The sequence below is a fragment of the Aspergillus lentulus genome, assembly GCF_001445615.1.
Source record: "Aspergillus lentulus DNA, contig: Alt04, strain: IFM 54703, whole genome shotgun sequence".
NCBI classification, from domain to species: Eukaryota; Fungi; Ascomycota; class Eurotiomycetes; order Eurotiales; family Aspergillaceae; genus Aspergillus; species Aspergillus lentulus.
This window is the reverse complement of record NW_028322122.1, coordinates 724658-743463: the sequence shown is the minus strand read 5'-3', so window position 1 is coordinate 743463 and position 18806 is coordinate 724658. Positions and strand designations below refer to the sequence as shown.

Sequence of the window (18806 nt, the reverse complement as noted above, 5' to 3'; positions counted from 1 at the left end):
CCGCATTCCCCACAGGTAAGGGACCTCGCGGCGGCGCTATGGATAAGTGGCGGGTATTGGATTGCTTGGCTCTCAGACTGCTTGCGTAATGCAGGTGGTGACAAGCAGGTCACTGTTAATTTCGATCAACGCTCGATGTTGCAAGATATTGCCGGTTTGTGGTCGTATCCTTCAATCAGAGTCCATGAATTGATGATGGGAGTACGTATAACGAAGATCGGGAGGTCAGCAGGAAAATGATCATCCTTGGACGCTTCACTGGGGGTCAAAAGAAATTTATGAAATTTATTTGTTTTATCATATTGATGAACTGCCTATGAAGTGAACAAATCCTGTTAATAATTATTTCCATGACTTTGTTCAATAATAGGGCACACAGCTTTTCTTTCAAGGAGCTTGCTGGAAGTACCAACTAATAATGTGCCAAACCTTCAGGTCTGGGGGACCATGAAGTTGGAAAAGGGGCAGGATGGCTAAGAATTTAAGGACTTAGGATAGAGAAGTGGATACCTGACGTACAAAAAGCTCACCAGCAGCCAGGTGCTCGCCACGAGTGACCATAGTTAGCACTCTGTAAGCATTTCTTCTTGAGCAATTAGATCTCTCTTCTGGGTCTTCTGGGTACCTCCACCACCAGGTACACGAAAGTCCAAACTTTAGACCCTTCAATTTCAGTTTGAACGCATCTTATCTTTGAAGTTACTCCGTATGTACCTTGTACTCTGTAGCACCAGAGAAAATAGATGCACACTGCAAGTTGCATAGTAGGTACTCTATTCCACGCCATTTCTGAGGTACTATCATACCAAAGCAACACAGTGTACGAAAGTCACTACCACAGTCAATTTGTTCTTGGTCTCGCCTCTTCCACTCCACTTGGCCTCAGAAGTCGGAACTCTGATCGTTGCTGGCCAGAACGCAAAAAAGTTGAAACTGGGCGCTCGAAGGTCCATTTGCGGGTGTTTCAACTTCTGATTTGGTACTAGCCGATACCTCATCCAGTAATGCTGGTTGGGACTTGCCTGCTTTTGAACTTAGCCCCATCTGCCCCACCACCACTATTCTTGTCACTTCTTCCAAGTGGTCCAAGTCCCAAGGGCTCTAGGTATTATCAAGAGGGAGATGCTTTCAGCAGGAATATGCATACCTTACGGAGTACCCCCTAAGCTAAACTAAGTTTTCGGCTGCTTCTGGCACCACTGTACGTACACCATTTAGAGGACAGCGCTTGCTAAGGCCAGCTTCAGTGTCCACTTTCACCGACGAACGACATACCTCATCCCAGCCCACGATCTCGCTATCATCTTATTTTCTTTTTTTATTATTATTATTTTGTCCAGCCAGCTCTATCGACATCTACTCACGGATACTAGGACTACGTACGACCACGCCTTTGCTCACTTGAGCCAGATTATTAGCCCCTAATCCAACCCGACCCGTGTTTGATCCCCGACCCTTGAAGATTTACGCAATACAATTTCTTTTTTATTTCTTTCCGTGTTAAGCACGGGGTACCTCTCTGCTCACAGACGAAACCTCCATATCCTATCCGCTGCTTTTTCTTTCCCGTCTCCCCTCTCCTCTTCCGTCACATACCTCAACTTCATCCATCTCCCTTCGGTCGAAGCATTGCTTGTTCTCTATTTCGTTTTTCATTTTGGCTCCTGTGCTTTTCATCATTCTTGACCAACTCTAATCCCACTCGTTAGACATTTGTTTCTATTCCTCTTCTTCATCTTCCAGCTTCACCCCTGGCCTCTGCGCGCTTTAGTCAGAGCAGCCTTCTACGGCCGCGCCCTTTCGATTTCAAGCAATTCCTATCCGACCAGAGCCAACTTTTCACAATGAGCAACGAAGGAGAAAAAGCCAGAGTCTCCGGCGAGGTCTCTCGCCCAGAGCCTACCCTGCCCACCGTCAACCCCGCCGCTGAGAAGTCGGAGCCTCCCAAGCCTACCTTCCACCCTGCCGTCTATGTGAGGTGAGCACAACTATTCACTTCTTGGTACAACAACGATGAATCAGTTATGCTGAGGCTTTGTTAGTGTCTGGATTGCTTTGAGTTCCAGCGTCATCCTGTTCAACAAGCACATCCTGGATTATGCACAATTCCGTAAGTGAAATCTGGCCGATTCGCTTAGCCGATCAAGTTTTCTCATCCAGCCTACTAACGATTGATTTGTCCAGGCTTCCGTAAGTCTTATTTTGTCGTTATATCTCGTCAAGCGAAATCTAATCGTTCCCAGCTATCATCCTGACAACATGGCACTTGGCATTTGCGACTTTCATGACTCAAGTTCTCGCCCGCACAACAACTCTGCTCGATGGCCGCAAGACTGTGAAGATGACTGGACGGGTCTACCTGCGCGCTATTGTACCTATTGGTCTTTTCTTCTCCCTGAGTTTGATCTGCGGTAACGTGACATACCTGTACCTGAGTGTGGCCTTTATCCAGATGCTGAAGGTGTGTTTTTGCTCCGATCAACTTGCCACGTCGCTGGGCGATAATTGCTGATGACGGTACATAGGCAACAACTCCTGTCGCTGTCTTGCTCGCTACCTGGGCTATGGGAATGGCCCCCGTCAACCTGAAGGTCCTCTTCAACGTCGCTATTATTGTCGTCGGTGTCGTCATTGCCTCGTTTGGTGAGATCAAGTTCGTCTTCATCGGCTTCCTGTTCCAAATCGGCGGTATTGTCTTCGAAGCCACCCGTTTGGTCATGGTTCAGCGCCTTCTCAGCTCTGCTGAATTCAAGATGGACCCTCTCGTTTCCCTGTACTACTTCGCTCCTGTGTGCGCTGTGATGAACGGTGTCACTGCCCTGTTCGTTGAAGTGCCTAACCTGACTATGGGCCACATCTACAACGTTGGTGTCTGGACCTTGCTGGCTAACGCTGTTGTTGCCTTCCTGCTCAACGTTTCCGTCGTGTTCCTGGTAAGATAGTGTTTGCCAGCCTCGCATTTCCCATTTTGGTCGTTAACACTTGAACGCAGATCGGAAAGACTTCCTCCCTTGTCATGACCCTGTGTGGTGTACTGAAAGATATCCTTCTTGTCGCTGCATCGATGATGATCTGGCAGACTCCTGTTACCCCTCTGCAATTCTTCGGTTACTCGATTGCTCTGATCGGTTTGGTCTACTACAAGCTTGGTGGCGATAAGATTAGGGAGTACGCCGGCCAGGCCAACCGGTCCTGGGCCGAGTACGGTGCCAACCACCCCGCTCAGCGCAAATCCATCATCATCGGTGCCGTTGTTCTCATCTTCTTCCTGCTGATCGGCTCCATGGCGCCCAGCTATGCCCCCGAGTCTGTGGACAAGGTCAAGGGCATGCTTGGCGGCGCAACTGCTGGAAATGCCTAAGGGACGCGGATAAATCTGCGTATAGGAAGAGCATGCGAGAATGCTCCTATGAGATGCGGCAACGCAGATACTGCTGGGTGAGAGCTATTCGTCACTTGTTGGCGGTAGCAAAATAGAACGCAAGATTCCATACGGCAGGAGTCTGGCTTAATACTTTCCATTCACTTTTCATATTGAAGCCCTTTGAAGGCATGTCACTGGCCATATATTTTCTTTACCTCACCCTCTCTGAATTAATGCGCGCTTCCGTTGAGATCGTCCACATGTTTGACCGACTGGCGGCCTGGCTCGGCGACATGCAGGGAATGCAGCCGGTCTCGCCTTCCTAGATGCGATGACATCCAGATGATATGCCTTGACCTTCGGAGGTATTCCCTTCTTTTCCGCATTTTGCATCACGGACATCGTCCGTACGGGGACTACAGAGGTTTACTGTTTTTGCCATCTTTCCTATGAACATTGACTGTCATGTTAGATTAGCACGAGGTTCCGGTGTCGGATGTGTGTTGTTTTCTGTTTCTTCAACTTCCTTCTCGCCGACGTTTTCTTTATCCCTTTTATCTTCTCCCTGTGAATATAGGATACTTCTCATGTGCTACCAAAATAGAGTTTGCTTTTTTCTTGGATGGACGAGAAATGCAATACATTACCTTATGTTCATCATCATGACGGTCGAGGTCCTTGGTTGGTTATCTTGTTCTCTCTCCTCGAGAAAACTCCCAGCCACGCCGGTTTTATCCTGAGGCATTCGGCCGATTTGCAAGGCTCCCAATCACATTTTGTTGCGGCAGCTGCCAAGCGGGCCCCAGTTACGGACCAATCATGACCCGGCTGAAACCTCAGGCCAGCAACAGCCGGATTGGCCAATAATTGTGCGGAGTGGCGCACAGAAGGGGCCGACGCGCAGACAGGGCGTGCTTTTTCTGACCAATAAAATTGGCTCTATGAGGACGCAGACCCACATTGCATTGACCGGCGTGGTGACCCATCAACCAATAATGCGGCAATCCTTACAGGCCGATCTGGATCTTGTGGGGGTTGCAAATCATTACGGTATTGTACGGTATGCGGCTGCCGGGGCACCGCCGTGCTTTGCATAGCAACACTGCAAGTGCTGCAGGGCTTGGCACTGTATCTTACAGTATCAAGGCAAATTCTCTCCGCATCATCCAAAGAAGCTCTAAGCGACGCAGAAAAGATCCGCATCCGTCAGCGCCTGTTCACGCGTTCTTCTTCCAAATCTCTCTTCCCTCCGCTGATCCCGTGGATCTAAGCTCTCACACTTGTTGTCATCACCTTTCCTGTGTTCCTCTTCCTTCCTCTTCTTTCGTCCCAATTCCTCTCCTTCTCCTCACCTTCCATCACTCACTCATCTCTCAAAGTCTCTCCAACAACACACGGCCGTCTTCTGATATACCTCATTACTTCTCTTCTCCGAGCCCTTTGACAACCACCGCCTCCTCCGCATCTCTTTTCTTCTCATCGGCGTCATTCAACCATCTTGCTTCCATCTGCAGGTTACTCTAGCTCATTTTTATTAGCTCACTTAACAGGACAGAACGCAACAGTTTCGGATTCTCCCCTCCTAACCACCTTCGCAAGTCACTCGCCATGTGCCCAATGCTCCTCAGCGGTCTTGCGGATGGGCCCGCCATGGTCCTATCTCCTCGCCAGGAACACGCTTTTGTTCAGTTCCCTTGCCAGTCGCAGCTCGACTCGGCTTCTGCCGCGTCTCACAATTCATTCTTCAGGAATGGCGTGCACTCACAGGCCTCCTCGTCGTTCTCCAACAATGTCTTCTCCGCACCGAAGCTGGCCAACACCGCAGCCAGTTCTTCCAGAATTTCGCGCAAGAGATCGCGAGATGAAGCCGAGTTTGAAGAAGCCCTCAATGCTTCGAGCGCGCCTGCAGTGGCCGCGCCAGCGCCAGCGCCCAAGGAGGAGCCTATCTATGGGGAGGGTATGACACTGATCAATCCTCGCACCGGTATGGCTCTTTCTGCAGAGAGCCAGACAGGCACGTGGTACGAAGAACAGCTCGAAAACGCCGCTGCCACGGCGGCTCCTGTCTCGTCGCGGTCCCAAGTCGGTTCCTCCGAGCTCCACAGCCGCAAGTCTCAGCGTCTCGACCCATCCGCCTCCCGTGTCGACGACATCACGCTCGCCCACATTCAACAAAGACTTCACGAGACAACCGACGACGACAACCGTCGGCTCCTCAACGCTGGAGCCCGCACCAGCCCCTTAACCCCGAACGAACCCCAGGTTGACGACGCAACCCACCTCCTCGGAATCAGCTGGCAACGAATCTTTACCGACGACGTCGACATGGCGGCCGCCGTGCGTGGCTGGAAAAAGTACATCGACAAGCAATTCGCAGCGTACCTTCTGGACTCGCAGATCCTCATGAAGAACCGCGCGCTCAACGCGTACCTGGTCACAGCGACACCAATAATCCCTGCCGGGCCCGCCATCACCCCGGCCTTCTATCTCTTCAGCGAAGACCTCACCCAGGCTCAGCTTGTGGCCTCCTCCTGGGAACAATGCGTGCACAATCTCCGCTCGGTTCCCGTAATCTTTGAGCAAAACCAAGTTCTCAATGCTGCAGACAGACAATCCAGTAACAACAGCCCAGGCGTTCTAGGTCTGAACACCACCATGGAATCGGGCCTCCCACTCCTGCAAACGATGTGCGCCCAGCCAGTCAGCAGCGATATGTGCGCGGGATTGAACAATAGCGTAGGAATGGCGACGGGGATGGAAATTGATACTTAAAAAGCAAGCAGTTCATCGACGACACAACCGCTAACGAAATCTCGACGACGACGACCCAGAGCCGCTTTTCTTCTCGCTTCCGCATTTCGATTTTGCATTTTCCGCGGCGGATTCCAACAACCACCTAACCATTTCTGGTAGTTCTTTAACATCTTCGGCCCGTTGTCGTGGTCATTTATCGTAATTTTTGCGTCTCGTTTTTTTTTCGGAGTTGCATTTGTGGGTTCTTTCTTCTTTTTCAAGTGTTATTTCTTTTCTTTATTCTATCTCTTCCAGCATCAAATATGAATTGTTGGAAATCTGAAATGAAGTCCGGGGAGGAGAAATAAGAAAAGGGTTGTAGTGGACGTCATGCTTCCGTATCTTACCATTTTACCTGTTTGTACTGTGTTTATGCCGATCAATCATTCCCATATAGCGGAGGAAAATAGAAAAACTAATTAAAGAAAGAAAAACCGATTCTTCAAGAGCGTCCCATGTTATTTGACTTGAATTAAAAAAGAAATCTCATTAACTACGTATATCGTTTTGTAATTAGACTCACATGATCACTAGCTAAGTATATATCGCAGAGGCAGGTTGGACTACCGGCTACCAGATACTGACCTGGCATCGCTTGATAGCTGTACAGGGTATGTAGACAATCTATTTTCCATCCTTCCGTCGGTAAACGTAACCGTCATCGCGTCTCAAAGTTGAATCGTAACGATTTTGTATTGCGTCGATTTGATTCCCTTCATCGTCTTGCGGCTCCTCAGCTCAGAGGCCAGGGCCGCGACGCAGGTGGTAACTACTGCACTGGCCCTGTGCTGACGCCGCAAGGTTGTTGCCTATGGTTTAGCCGATCTTCTCGACGATGACCTCGGAGTGCCCCTTCGACTGGCTTTCCTCGTCGGTGTGGTGGGCCTTGAGCGAATCCCTGAGGAATAGGCCGTCGATTTCTTCTAGAGTTAGGTTGGCGGTCTCGGGGTAGAAGAAGTAGATGAGCTGCGACGACGCGGGATTAGTAAATGACGGCAGTAGACGGTGATAGTGGGTTCCACTTACGGGGATGAAGGAGAAGTTAAGACACATGAAGATGAGATAGGTCTTCCAGCGCAGCTTTTCCAGCAGGATGGGAGTAATCATGGCGACGAAGAAGTTCCAGAGCCAGTTTGCCGAGACTCCGATGGATTGTCTATTTTGAGGTTAGAAGATCACGCGGAATGTTGAGTGCCACTTGGCATATGGACTTACCCCTTGGTGCGCGCATGTAGAGGGAGGAGCTCGGGTCCGTATGGCCATGGGATGCAATTTGTGGATGCTCCAAAGATGAGCATGAACAAGAAGAAGAATGCGACGGCCGCTGTCGCCGTGGGCTTTGCCTGGGATGTTCCTGATCAAATGTTAAGGCGCTGAGTTCTCGGAAACGAGGAAGTTGAAGATACCTTCAAACGAAAACAGGATGGCAAGCATCAACATGCAGAAGCCTAGACCGAATGATCCCCACATCATGGGGTTTCGACGTCCAAGGCGATCTGCATACATTGTAGGATACAATGAACCTAGAGCGATATGATTAATGTGTTGCGTCTTGTGCACGAATATGTCGAGGTAAATCCTACCGATGACAAACATGATCTGAATCACTCCACCAACGAGCGAGCTCGTCTTTGCTGTGAGGCCAACATTGTCCTGCAAGACTAGGTAATGAGTCAGAAAAGCTCTAGCCCCCACTTGGAAACAGCAGTCTGATTCTCACCTGTTGTAACGTAGAACTGGCTTCTTGTCAGGTTAAACAGTCTGCAAACGTGCATCCGGGTCACTTACAACGATGATATTGGTACCGCCCATTTGGTTGATGAACTGGAGCCCATAAGCCATAAGGACCCGTCGACCAGTCTGCAAGTCATCTCTCTTAAGGAATATTTGAGACCATCTGTATTCTCCACGCGCGCTTTCCAACTCGAGTGCTTGTAAAATTCCTTCAGACTCGGCAAGGACCTTCGGGTGATCAGGTGCCCGGTCATACACCTCACACAAAACCTGCAGTGCTTCCTCGTTACGACCTTTCCTGTATAACCACCGGGGACTTTCTGGGAGCCTGTCACACAAGTTAGATCTGACCAATATAAATTCAAGTGCAGTTGTACGCGGAACCGGCCGACTTACCCAGCAACCAAAATGACTACAAGCACGGCGAATATCTCCTGACAAGCGATAGGTAATCGCCAACTGATTGACCCTGTAACATAGGTCATACCATAGTCAAACCAATAGGCGAGGACAATCCCAACCCCAACGGCAAGCGGTAGGCTGCACACAAATTTTCCCCGTTTCCGCGCCTCACATAGCTCCGCTTGGTAGACAGGCACTAATGTTGACATAATACCAGTGCCGATACCGTTGACGAAGCGGGATATGAGTAACTGGGTTAGGGAGTATGAGCATGTCTGAACCGTACCACCGACCTATAGAACCACGCATTAGTCGCTGTCCATCTCATCTCATTCATTCATCCATTCATCCGCGGACGGCACTCACCACTACATAGACCATCGAAAACCACATAGACTTTTGAAACCCAAGCCTGTCTGTTGTCATGAAGGCAATAAAGGTACCGAAGAAGCAGCCCAGATTGTAGATAGACACTAGAAATCCGAGCATGCCCGCGCGGGGGTGGTTGACGATGTTCAGAAAGTCTTCATTGTTGATGATTCCGGAGAAGACACCCTGATTATAGCCTGGATAAAGACAGAGTTAGCACACCAACCATGAATTTGCAAGGCTTTTATGGTATCCCACCGAATAAGACAAATGCAATCTGGCAGGTGATCAGAATCGCCATCCGGAGGCCTAGCCCTCGACTATACATCTTGATCTTAGCCATGCTGCGAGTGGAAAGACGCGATGAGACGTCGGGAAGGAGAATCGGTTCAGAAGATGCTCCAATGGATAGTTAATTAGGAAGTATTTATGTATGCCACACGATGCAATATAGGGGGGGCAACGAGTGGATGATGCAGGCCATGCAGATCTACGACATACCTGCTACAACCCGGGAGCTCGGGCGCGCACAGCGCGGAGCTTTTACTGCTCTCCCAGCAGGTTTAGTCCTCCCAAAAGTCCATTGATCCATTCGAGACGGTCACAGGCGCAATGCTCCATACCAGATTCCGCGGAAATCGGGGAAACTCTCACGGCTATGCTAAAGATGGAATCAAGGAGGAAATGGTGATCGAGAACTCCAAGGAAAAGTAGGCAGCATCAGGCGGGACCGCAGATTTGGTCCTATCATTGTAGTCCGTGAGTCGCCTTTTCCTTACGCATTCCTGAAGTTCAATGGGGGCTCGGAGCAGAGCCCGAGCTTGGACGAGGAAAAATCTTCCCAGCAAGTCTGGAGCAGCCCAAGAATAAGACGTGCATCATGCTGAATCTTATTTGCATACTCAAGCTTCATTTTGACATCACTCTGTGCCATGATCACAGGCAAAAAGCAGGTTGTGGACTGAAACAGAAAAGGGTTGCCTTTGAGGTTGGACACGACACCATCACTCGACGCACTTTAGGATATCATACGACTTCTCATCACGGTTATCTTTCTTTCCAAAACTTCCGGCAGGGGTGACCCCTTGTTCTGGTGAGGGTTCCGCATCAGCTAGATCTGTCCTAGGCGTTAGACAAAGTCCCATTATAGAAGCTGGAGCCAGAAGGCGATGATCACAAGCATATAGTTCAGTCCCTTTTGCTGTGGAATGGCAAAGAAAGCTTGTGTGGGGCAGTCCTACTTGAATGCACGATGACGCCGAGTCAGATGAGTGAGCTTCTGACAGTACTTTCGTGATGGTGCTGGATGATGGGAGAGGAAACCAGTGGGAAGTGGTGGACAAGAGGAATCTCACCGTGTACTACTTCTATCCACAGCCACCACAACCACGTGACGAAGGCAGCGCAATGGTGGTTCCCACAAAACTACAAAATAATACATCAGATGAAGCAGAATTGACTTGTGAATTCAGGAAGATATATACATACAAAGTGCTGCACATTTTGCCCGCATATCATGTAATTGAGATAGAAGGGCGGACTTTTGGAGCACCGCCAATTCCCCCATGGGGAGTAGCCCTATTGCGCATGGAATGTGGACAGCCAAAAATAGTTAGATTCCATATTTCATAGTGGGCTGTTCGTGGTAGACGATCTTCTGCCACTCTAAATAATGACTGACTAGTACTGAACTCTGATTGATGGCTGGCTACCTACAGGGAGGCGCTCATTCCTACTGACGATCGATTACCTGGTCAAGTAACTCGATACTCCCGGGATGGGCAAAAGGTGATCGCTGATCAAGAGACCGGAAAAAAATCTCCGGTCTCCGGCAGCAGGCCGAGAGGCTTTTATTTTTAATCTTAATGGATCATCAACGGTCCTGCATCTGATCGTCTAGCTCTAGACTTGGTGTTCAGAGGATAGGTGCATAAGATCATATGCGTTCAAAGCTTGCGCCACACACGCGCTTGCCTCAGTTCTACCTAATCGCTACCATAATCACTTTCATCGTCGTAGTAGTCGCCATACTGCCCTGCAAAGGCAGCATCGACACCGTCCGGGTCCTCCTCATAGTCATCCTCCTCCTCGTCGTACTCGTCCATTTCTTCGTCCGGAATCTTTTCTGACTCAGGTGCTGGTCCGAGCACCTCCTCGTTGGTATGTGCGCGGTCAATTTTGCCAACCTGTACTCCCGGCTGAAGGGGCTTCTCCCCTGGAAATTGTGCGGGCCTTGGAGGGGGAGCGGGAGAAGCGGCAGGCTTGGCAGTTGCCAGTGAAATCGCCCGCGGTTCCACACTGGCACTGCGGCGTGAAGCCACACTCTGGCTTCGACTCCGGCTCCTGCTCATACTCTCCGCCTTGGCCTTGGCAGCCTCGTCGGCCCCTTCATCGCCGAACAATGACTCCAAAAGGCGATAGTTGATCTTCTTACTAAACCCTCTGCGTTCGAGCATGCGACGAGTTGCTTCGGCGGGAGTAGATGCCCTGGTGCTTCTGCCATCCGCATCCTCCCCGTCCCCCTCAAGGTAGGTGACGTCTCCCAGCCTGCCCCTTCGGCGTTTACGAGGCTTACGCATTCCTGGCTGGGAGTCTGCCTCCGCCAGCGCTCGTTTCAAGGCCTTGGCTTGTTGTGTCCGCAAGTAGTCCTTGTTCTCGTGCACCCAAATTCGTTCTTTGATTTCAACCTCGGCTGGAGATAGAAGACAGTTGGCGACCTCAGGATCATCTTCGAATTCGGAGGCGTCAATTTCTGCTCGGTCAGAGACTTTGTTCTCTTGCTCCTGGCCCGAAGCCACACTCTCAATCATGTTAGAGCCTTTCGATAAGAGAGCCGTCATCTCGTTTTCAAGAGCTTCCTCCGATGCAATCTGATCAGCGGTTGGCGGCGGCAGCTTTGGTCGTTTGGGCGCAGCGGGGCGTGCCGATTTTGGTATTGCCACTTCTTCTCCAACTTCCGATACAACCTCGTTGAGCACAGAGGTTACTGACGCTCGCCGTCGGCCACCGTCCGCCGTGGTCAGCGCCGGGTCAATGGGGAGACTGGGAATAGCGAAGCCATCAGCATCAAGACGCCTTGGCTCAGCAGAAGTCGCGTCCCGCAAGTCTCCCTCGATCTCAGCCGCGGTGTCCGAGGGCTTTCTTTTTATGCTTCGTGATGGCTTTCTTCCCTCTCTAGCTCTGGTAAAGGAAGGGGGATCATGCGCATTCTCCAGTTGCACAGAGCGAAACTGATCGACAGTAAGCTCAGCGCTCTCCGTTGAACTAAATTCATTCAAACGCTGGTTAATGGTGATCTCGGTGACTTTCACCACATAAACGACCTCACGAACGGTTCGACGAAAATTGTTCATTCGAGCTGCAAGGATCAAAGCAGCGCCACAAATACCGGCCGGACGTCGACCGGTAGTCATCCAATCACGGTTCATTCGCTGAACAATGCGCACTGCCTCGCTGGCAACTTGCATCGTCGCCGTCCCAAATTCGAGTTGCTTGGCGAACCGATAGATCAAACTCTCTGGATCAATCGGGTTCATCAAAAAGACATTACCGCCAAGACGTAGTTCATCTAGTAGGGCTTTGTATGTTCGACCGAGTTTAAATACATTGACCTGAACAGAGTTAACGGTGTACGGACCCAGAGTTTAATTGCCGTAGATTAGATTACTTACCATCAGTACGTCGGCAAAATCAATAAGCATGACAGTGTTCCCATCTTGTCGTCGACAAGCGATATACAGACAGACAGCAGCGACCGTCTTCGTCCGACGCCCTTGGATGAAGTTTAAGCCGACAGCGAGCTTGAAAACCTGACCAGCGGCTTTCATGGCACTCTCCGGGATGTTCAGAGCACGACTTAGTTGGTTTATATAACGAGTTCCTTGCCGAAGTCAGCACGAGCTAGTCGAAAAATGAGGGGCATGAAATACCATACCGTTTTGTTCTGTGATTTCTCGACTCTCCATAGCACCTCCTCGTTGAAAGCCCGGTCCATAGCTGCGGACATGGGTTTGGTCTTCCCCGACGAACGTTCCTTGAACGACCGCTGCACCCGATGATGTTTCACCGAAAGTGACTTCGGAGACAATATTTGCCTCACTAATGACAGTACCACAGCCCGAGCAAACCTTCTGACCGTCATCCTCCACGATATGAGGAGCTGGACATCCAGGATTGGGACATGTAGTGGTCTTAGGATGGGTAGTAGGCCTGGCGGCCTGGGGGCGTGCGATTGGTTGAGGCCGTTTAATCGGAGTCGGAGTAGGAGCCTTGAGGCTCGCCAAACGCCATACCGGCGGAGCTCTCGGACCACTCCTAGGGGTCATGGAGGGACGCATGTTAGGTCTAAAGGCAGACATTATGCACAACGTGGTGTTCTCGGAGGACAGGCTGAGTTGGAATTTGACCAAATAACCATAGGCTGGAGGATGTACCTCAGATAGGCGGGGCGTTGAGCATAACGGACAAGGGTTTACGAAGAAGCAGACAACGTGCTATAGACCAGTCCTCGACAGTAAGAGTACAACAATTGTGCTCTGAACCTGATATACGGCGTCGTTGAGTGGACCAATCACGAAAAGGAAAGTCGATTTTGACTTCCAAAAAGGGAAAAATAGTGGGCTGGGGGAAGGAAAAATGTCCAGAGAACCGGGAAGGAGAGAGTGAGCACTCCGAGGTCGACCAGAATAAATAACGATTTTATATGGAATATTTTGAAATTATCGAATGAAAGAGCAAGAGCGACCAGTCGTTACCCCCAGTAACAAATGAGAAATAGGGACGAAGAAAGTCTCGATGGCTGGTGAAGACGATGAAGGAAGGATGAGAAGATACGAGATTTGCTGGGGGGCGACTTTGCACGCGTCAAAATTTGTCCGGTTCAGTCATGGTGGCCCAGTGGGATTGTCACGTGAAGGGGGTTGCCTCATGGAGCGGCGGTTCGATTCTCGGGGAGAGGGCATTTTATAGAATCAATTGAGGGCAGTTTAAGCAGTCATTTCAGTTTAAGAGGAAGAAACCTTATCATCGCATTTTAAGTGTGATCCGTTACTGTTTCTGACCTCCGGACTTCAAGGACCTGTACTTCATTGACAAAGAAGAGATCGCTCTCACTTTACAGCCTCGATGTGAAGACAATGGCGGCCTATGCTCCGTACCTTAATCTATTATCACCGTCGCTCATTTTCTTTGCAAGATTGTCGGAATCCTGAACTATAGGTAAAAAGTACAGCTATAGGCATCATACGGAGTACAGAGTACAGCAGATCTAATCATCATCAGATTAGGTTGTCGCTAGAAGTGGTTCCTCCCCGGATTAAATGGATGTTCGCCACTCGGTTCTACTCCGTCGGTTCCGTTCCATCACCAGAGATTAACATCACAACTGCAACGATGTCCACGAGATAGCCTTTCAAGGCCAACGAAACACCATCACATGTGTTTGGCTGGGTCTTCTGCATTCCAGGGGAATCATGGGACTGACGTTACCTTGCGCTGTGGTATGCCGCGAATCCGCCGTTGAATCATACGTGGGCCTTCCGTTGCGATGCGAGATTTGTGCGTGGTTTAGTGTATCTTGAAGATCCACACTTTGGAGCTTCAGGATGAACTACGCATAAAAGTCGCATTTTCGCCTCGTTTCGACTGCATTCATCTACGTCAAATTTTACTCTTTATTAATGATGAAGAATCTGTATTTCAAAAGATTCAAAGATAGTCATTTGTCATCAGTTGCACTTCAAAAACCATGCGATCGCCTGTTCCCGCTGCTGCACTTCAGTATCATACATGCTCTTTTCTTTCATACTGCATGCTCTCATCATCATTGACAGGACACACAGCTTGTACAAGATCTCTCGAAACTGCAATTGCATAAATAGAGATCCTGGCTGACTGGTGCTGCATTTTACCAACTTGCCATTGTCCATCTGGGGCAACCCTAACCGTACCCAACCTGGGCTGTCGCCTTTCTTTCAGATCTTCTGAGTTGAGCATACATCTTCCTCTGAAGATAACCATGTCTACGGAAATGTGGTCTCCTCCAGCCTCGTTCCCTGTAGCGTCGAGTGCACGTTGCCTCACAAGCGTGTTTTTCGTTAGCAATGTGCATTGCTCTTCGTGCGTCGCGTACATCACCGAGGTTCTCTCAGAAGAACCAGGGGTGGAAAATATCTCAGTTTCTATCTTGACGCATGAAGTCCGCGTGCTGCACAGCTTAGACTCGAAGCCAGCAGACTTAGCCAGTGCCCTCATTCGAGCAGCCTTCGAAGTCCATCATGTTACCACATACGATCATGATGGCACGGTAATATCCGATCTTGATACAACGTCAGAATCTGGATTTTTCTCTGCCCTCCATTCCCCTGCATCCGCCTCGGCTTCCGAAAACAGGCGGCATATCCTCAATTGCGATGCTTGCAGGAAAGAAGAATTTGAGCGACAGACAGCAGCATCAGCAGCAGCAGCGGATACATCGAAAGAAGCTACTGCGACTCCTTCGACAGATGTCAAAGCCCAAAACTCCTCTGACGTTGAAAGTCCTGTTCCCCGAAAGTCTCTAACAGATGCGAGTAGCTCAACCGTCGTGAGTGACACTCAGCAGGTGCGTTCGCCGGGTGATAAAGAGTTCCTTGCTCGTATCAGCATTGGTGGGATGACTTGTGCATCGTGCGTCAATACTGTTACAAAAGAGGTCCAACAGCTCGACTTTGTCCGTGAGGTGACCGTCAATCTTCTCACCAATAGTGCAACGCTGCTCTATACAGGCCCTCAAAGAAACATCGACAAGGTTGTTGACTTGATAGAAGACATCGGTTATGAAGCTTCTGTGGACGAAGTTGAGCCGGTCATTGCAACTCCACCTTCGTCTCCAGTCTATCTCGCCGAAATTGCCATTGGTGGAATGACCTGTGGCTCCTGTTCTGCGACCATCACCCGAGGGCTTGAAGAAATGCCCTTTGTGACGGAAGTTTCTGTGAATCTCCTGGCTCACAGTGGCAGAGTTCAGTTTGTGGGACGGGAAAATGTTGATGCCATTATGGAGAAAATCGATAGCCTTGGTTACGAGGCCTCCCTCGACAACATCCAACCTGCGGTCGTGAACAACGAGCAGAAGAAACAGAAACGGACAGTCTCAATTCGCGTGGATGGCATGTTCTGCCACCATTGTCCGAAGCGGGCTCTCGACTCTTTGAAGGTGTTTCCCGACGTGGAATGCGAAGGAACATTGTCCCTCAACAGCAACGTGCTGAAAGTTACATATACGCCTGGCCCTCCTTCATTGACAATCCGGGCCATCATTCAGGCCATTGAGTCAGCGCATGATGCTTTCCAGGCATCTGTCTTCCATCCTCCCAGTCTCGAAGATCGATCTCGCGCCATGCAGCTGCACGAACGTCGCCGATTGTTAATGCGCTTTACCTTTGTTTTGCTGGTGGCGATCCCAACTTTCTTGATTGGTATTGTCTTCATGAGCCTTGTGTCATCGAACAACGGGGTTAGGAAATATTTAGAGCAACCGATGTGGGCTGGAAGTGTCTCCCGGATGGAATGGGCCCTCTTCATCATGACCACGCCGGTCATGTTCTATGGCACAGACATTTTCCACGTACGAGCCATGAAAGAGATCTATTCACTTTGGCGACCAGGAAGCCGCACTCCAATACTGCGAAGATTCTATCGCTTCGGCAGCATGAATCTTCTGATTTCTGCTGGCACCACGGTGGCATACGTGTCTTCGTTGGCTGTTCTCATCATGGATGCCGCCGCAAACTCATCCACCAGCAGCCACAGCACAACATATTTTGACTCAGTGGTGTTTCTGACGTTGTTCATCCTCGCTGGTCGATTCATGGAAGCCTACAGCAAGGCGCGGACAGGAGATGCAGTTGCGTCTCTCGGAAAGCTCAGGCCCTCTGAAGCAAGATTGGTCGAAAAGTCCACTCCTATCGATCAGGCCGAATTTGGGGAATCATCCTCGCTTGAGAGTCAAAAGCGGATTGCAGTTGATCTCCTCGAAATCGGAGACGTTGTCAGCATCCCTCACGGCGCCTCTCCTCCCGCAGACGGTGTCATCATTGGTCCAAATACCTACCAGTTCGACGAGAGTTCCTTGACTGGAGAATCCAAGCCAGTGCAAAAGTCAGCGGGTGAGCAAGTTTTCACAGGATCTGTGAATGTTGGCCAGCCCGTGAAAATCAAGATTACTGCTCTCGGCGGTTCTTCCATGCTGGACCAGATCATCCACGTGGTCCGCGAGGGACAGAGCAGACGAGCTCCTCTGGAAAGGGTTGCAGACGTACTCACATCCCATTTCGTACCTGTGATCACACTCATAGCAATCCTCACATTTATCATCTGGCTCTCTCTCGGGCTTTCTGGAGCGTTGCCCCCGGACTACCTTGACACGACGCGGGGTGGCTGGACTTTTTGGAGCCTAGAGTTTGCAATTGCTGTGTTCGTTGTTGCCTGTCCGTGTGGGTTGGCCCTTGCTGCCCCTACAGCCCTCTTCGTGGGCGGTGGGTTGGCTGCTAGACACGGCATTCTCGTCAAAGGCGGAGGAGAGGCGTTTCAAGAAGCGAGCCGCCTCAACGCGATCATCTTCGACAAGACGGGTACTCTTACAGAGGGCGGTAGTCTGAAGGTGTCTGACCATGAAGTCCTTGTTACGGATGCTGAGCAGATTCGAGTCGCCTGGAAGCTTGCTCAGCAGCTGGAGGAAAGCAGCAATCACCCAATCGCTCAAACGGTTTCTGCTTTTTGCAAAGGGCGTTCGGAAATTCCCGTCTTTGCTTCCGACATCGAAGAAAAATCTGGACAAGGCATGGTGGGCACCTTCACCGTCTCAATTAATGATCCTGCATCAAACTCCTCGACGACAGTAGTCTATGACGCCGCGATCGGCAACGAGGCTCTCCTCCAGAGCCTTGCTTCAGTAGACACTTCCCGTCTTTCCGGTCTGCTGAAAGAGTACCAGTCCGCAGGAAAATCCACTGCGATCCTCTCACTCCGCAAAATCGAACCAACGTCTACAGACAAACCCTCGTTCACGCCCGCCATCGTCTTTGCCACAACTGATGCCATCCGTCCACAGGCCTCAGAAATCATCTCTCAGCTCCGCAAGCGGAACGTCGATGTCTTCATGTGCACCGGGGACAACCAAACCACCGCCTACGCCGTCGCAGACATGGTCGGCATCTCCCGGTCAAACGTAATGGCCAACGTCATGCCAGCCGGCAAAGCAGACTTTGTCCGCAAGGTCCAGGATGGCCTGTATCCCGTCCGAAACGAAGACGAAGCCGAAAGCCAAACGAACCGATCCGGCTCACGGTCGATCGTCGCCTTCGTTGGCGACGGCGTTAACGACTCGCCCGCTCTCGCAGCCGCCGACGTCAGTATCGCCATGGCGTCCGGCTCTGACGTCGCCATGAACTCGGCCAGCTTCATCCTCCTCAACTCCGAGCTGGATACCATTCTCCAGCTTGTCCTCCTCAGCCGGCGCGTCTTCAACCGCGTCAAGATGAACTTTGGCTGGGCGGTTGTGTATAATCTCTGCCTTGTGCCTGTTGCTGCGGGCGTGTTCTATCCCATCGTCAGCGGACAGAAGCATATGATGATGGACGGCGAGATGGTCACTGTCAATAACCACTGGAGGCTTAGTCCGGTGTGGGCTGCGTTGGCCATGGCGTTGAGCAGCGTTTCGGTCATCTGCAGTAGTCTTGCTCTCGCGATTGACGGCCAGACGGTGAAGAAGGTGTTGGGTCGGTCTAGGTCTTGAAGGAGTTGGTTGAAAATTCTTATCATGTCACGGGCTGGCGTTGGGTATTGGAAGGGTATCGGAATGGGAGGGATTATTTTGATGACGGTTATGACTACGAACGACTTGTAAATACTCATAACTTGTTTGTCGTCTTGATCGACAACGAAGTTGTCATTCCTTGTGGCTTAATAACTATGCATGGCTATGGCTTTATGGCCACCACTTATACCTAATCGCGATGTACCATTACCCCTAATTCGAGAAAATTAAGATATTAATCTAGAGATATGAGATCCAACCCCTCAGTAAAACCTCTTGGATATTGCGACTGCTTGCCCTAGAGCAGATAGTAGAAATAAAAACTATTATCCCAGACACCAAGTGAAA

At 50.4% G+C, this 18806-nt stretch overlaps 5 protein-coding genes across 5 annotated transcripts; 3 read left to right on the top strand and 2 right to left on the bottom strand.

Moving 5' to 3' along the window:
- Positions 1-1844: 1844 nt before the first annotated feature.
- On the top strand, positions 1845-3361 carry glfB (putative sugar phosphate/phosphate translocator At4g32390; the record flags this gene model as incomplete). Its single annotated transcript, XM_033558507.2, has 6 exons — positions 1845-1978; positions 2043-2110; positions 2185-2190; positions 2244-2461; positions 2526-2933; positions 2993-3361. The coding sequence occupies 6 exons, from the start codon at positions 1845-1847 to the stop codon at positions 3359-3361; spliced, it is 1203 nt and encodes a 400-aa protein (XP_033414398.2).
- A 1611-nt stretch (positions 3362-4972) lies between these two features.
- ALT_1534 (uncharacterized protein) lies at positions 4973-6136 on the top strand (the record flags this gene model as incomplete). Its single annotated transcript, XM_033558506.2, has 1 exon — positions 4973-6136. One exon carries the CDS (start codon positions 4973-4975, stop codon positions 6134-6136), a length of 1164 nt encoding a protein of 387 aa, XP_033414397.1.
- Positions 6137-6973: 837 nt separating this feature from the next.
- Positions 6974-9005, bottom strand: ALT_1533 (sugar transporter-like protein; the record flags this gene model as incomplete). The annotated part of the gene is made up of 10 exons (XM_033558505.2): positions 6974-7123; positions 7184-7313; positions 7373-7511; positions 7564-7680; positions 7741-7818; positions 7878-7893; positions 7946-8219; positions 8288-8586; positions 8660-8859; positions 8921-9005. 10 exons carry the CDS (start codon positions 9003-9005, stop codon positions 6974-6976), a joined length of 1488 nt encoding a protein of 495 aa, XP_033414396.1.
- Positions 9006-10647: 1642 nt separating this feature from the next.
- ALT_1532 (transcription factor TFIIIB subunit BRF1) lies at positions 10648-13020 on the bottom strand (the record flags this gene model as incomplete). Its single annotated transcript, XM_033558504.2, has 3 exons — positions 10648-12273; positions 12334-12542; positions 12597-13020. The coding sequence occupies 3 exons, from the start codon at positions 13018-13020 to the stop codon at positions 10648-10650; spliced, it is 2259 nt and encodes a 752-aa protein (XP_033414395.2).
- Positions 13021-14678: 1658 nt separating this feature from the next.
- ALT_1531 (putative copper resistance-associated P-type ATPase) lies at positions 14679-18437 on the top strand (the record flags this gene model as incomplete). Its single annotated transcript, XM_033558503.2, has 1 exon — positions 14679-18437. The coding sequence occupies one exon, from the start codon at positions 14679-14681 to the stop codon at positions 18435-18437; it is 3759 nt and encodes a 1252-aa protein (XP_033414394.2).
- Positions 18438-18806: the final 369 nt, after the last annotated feature.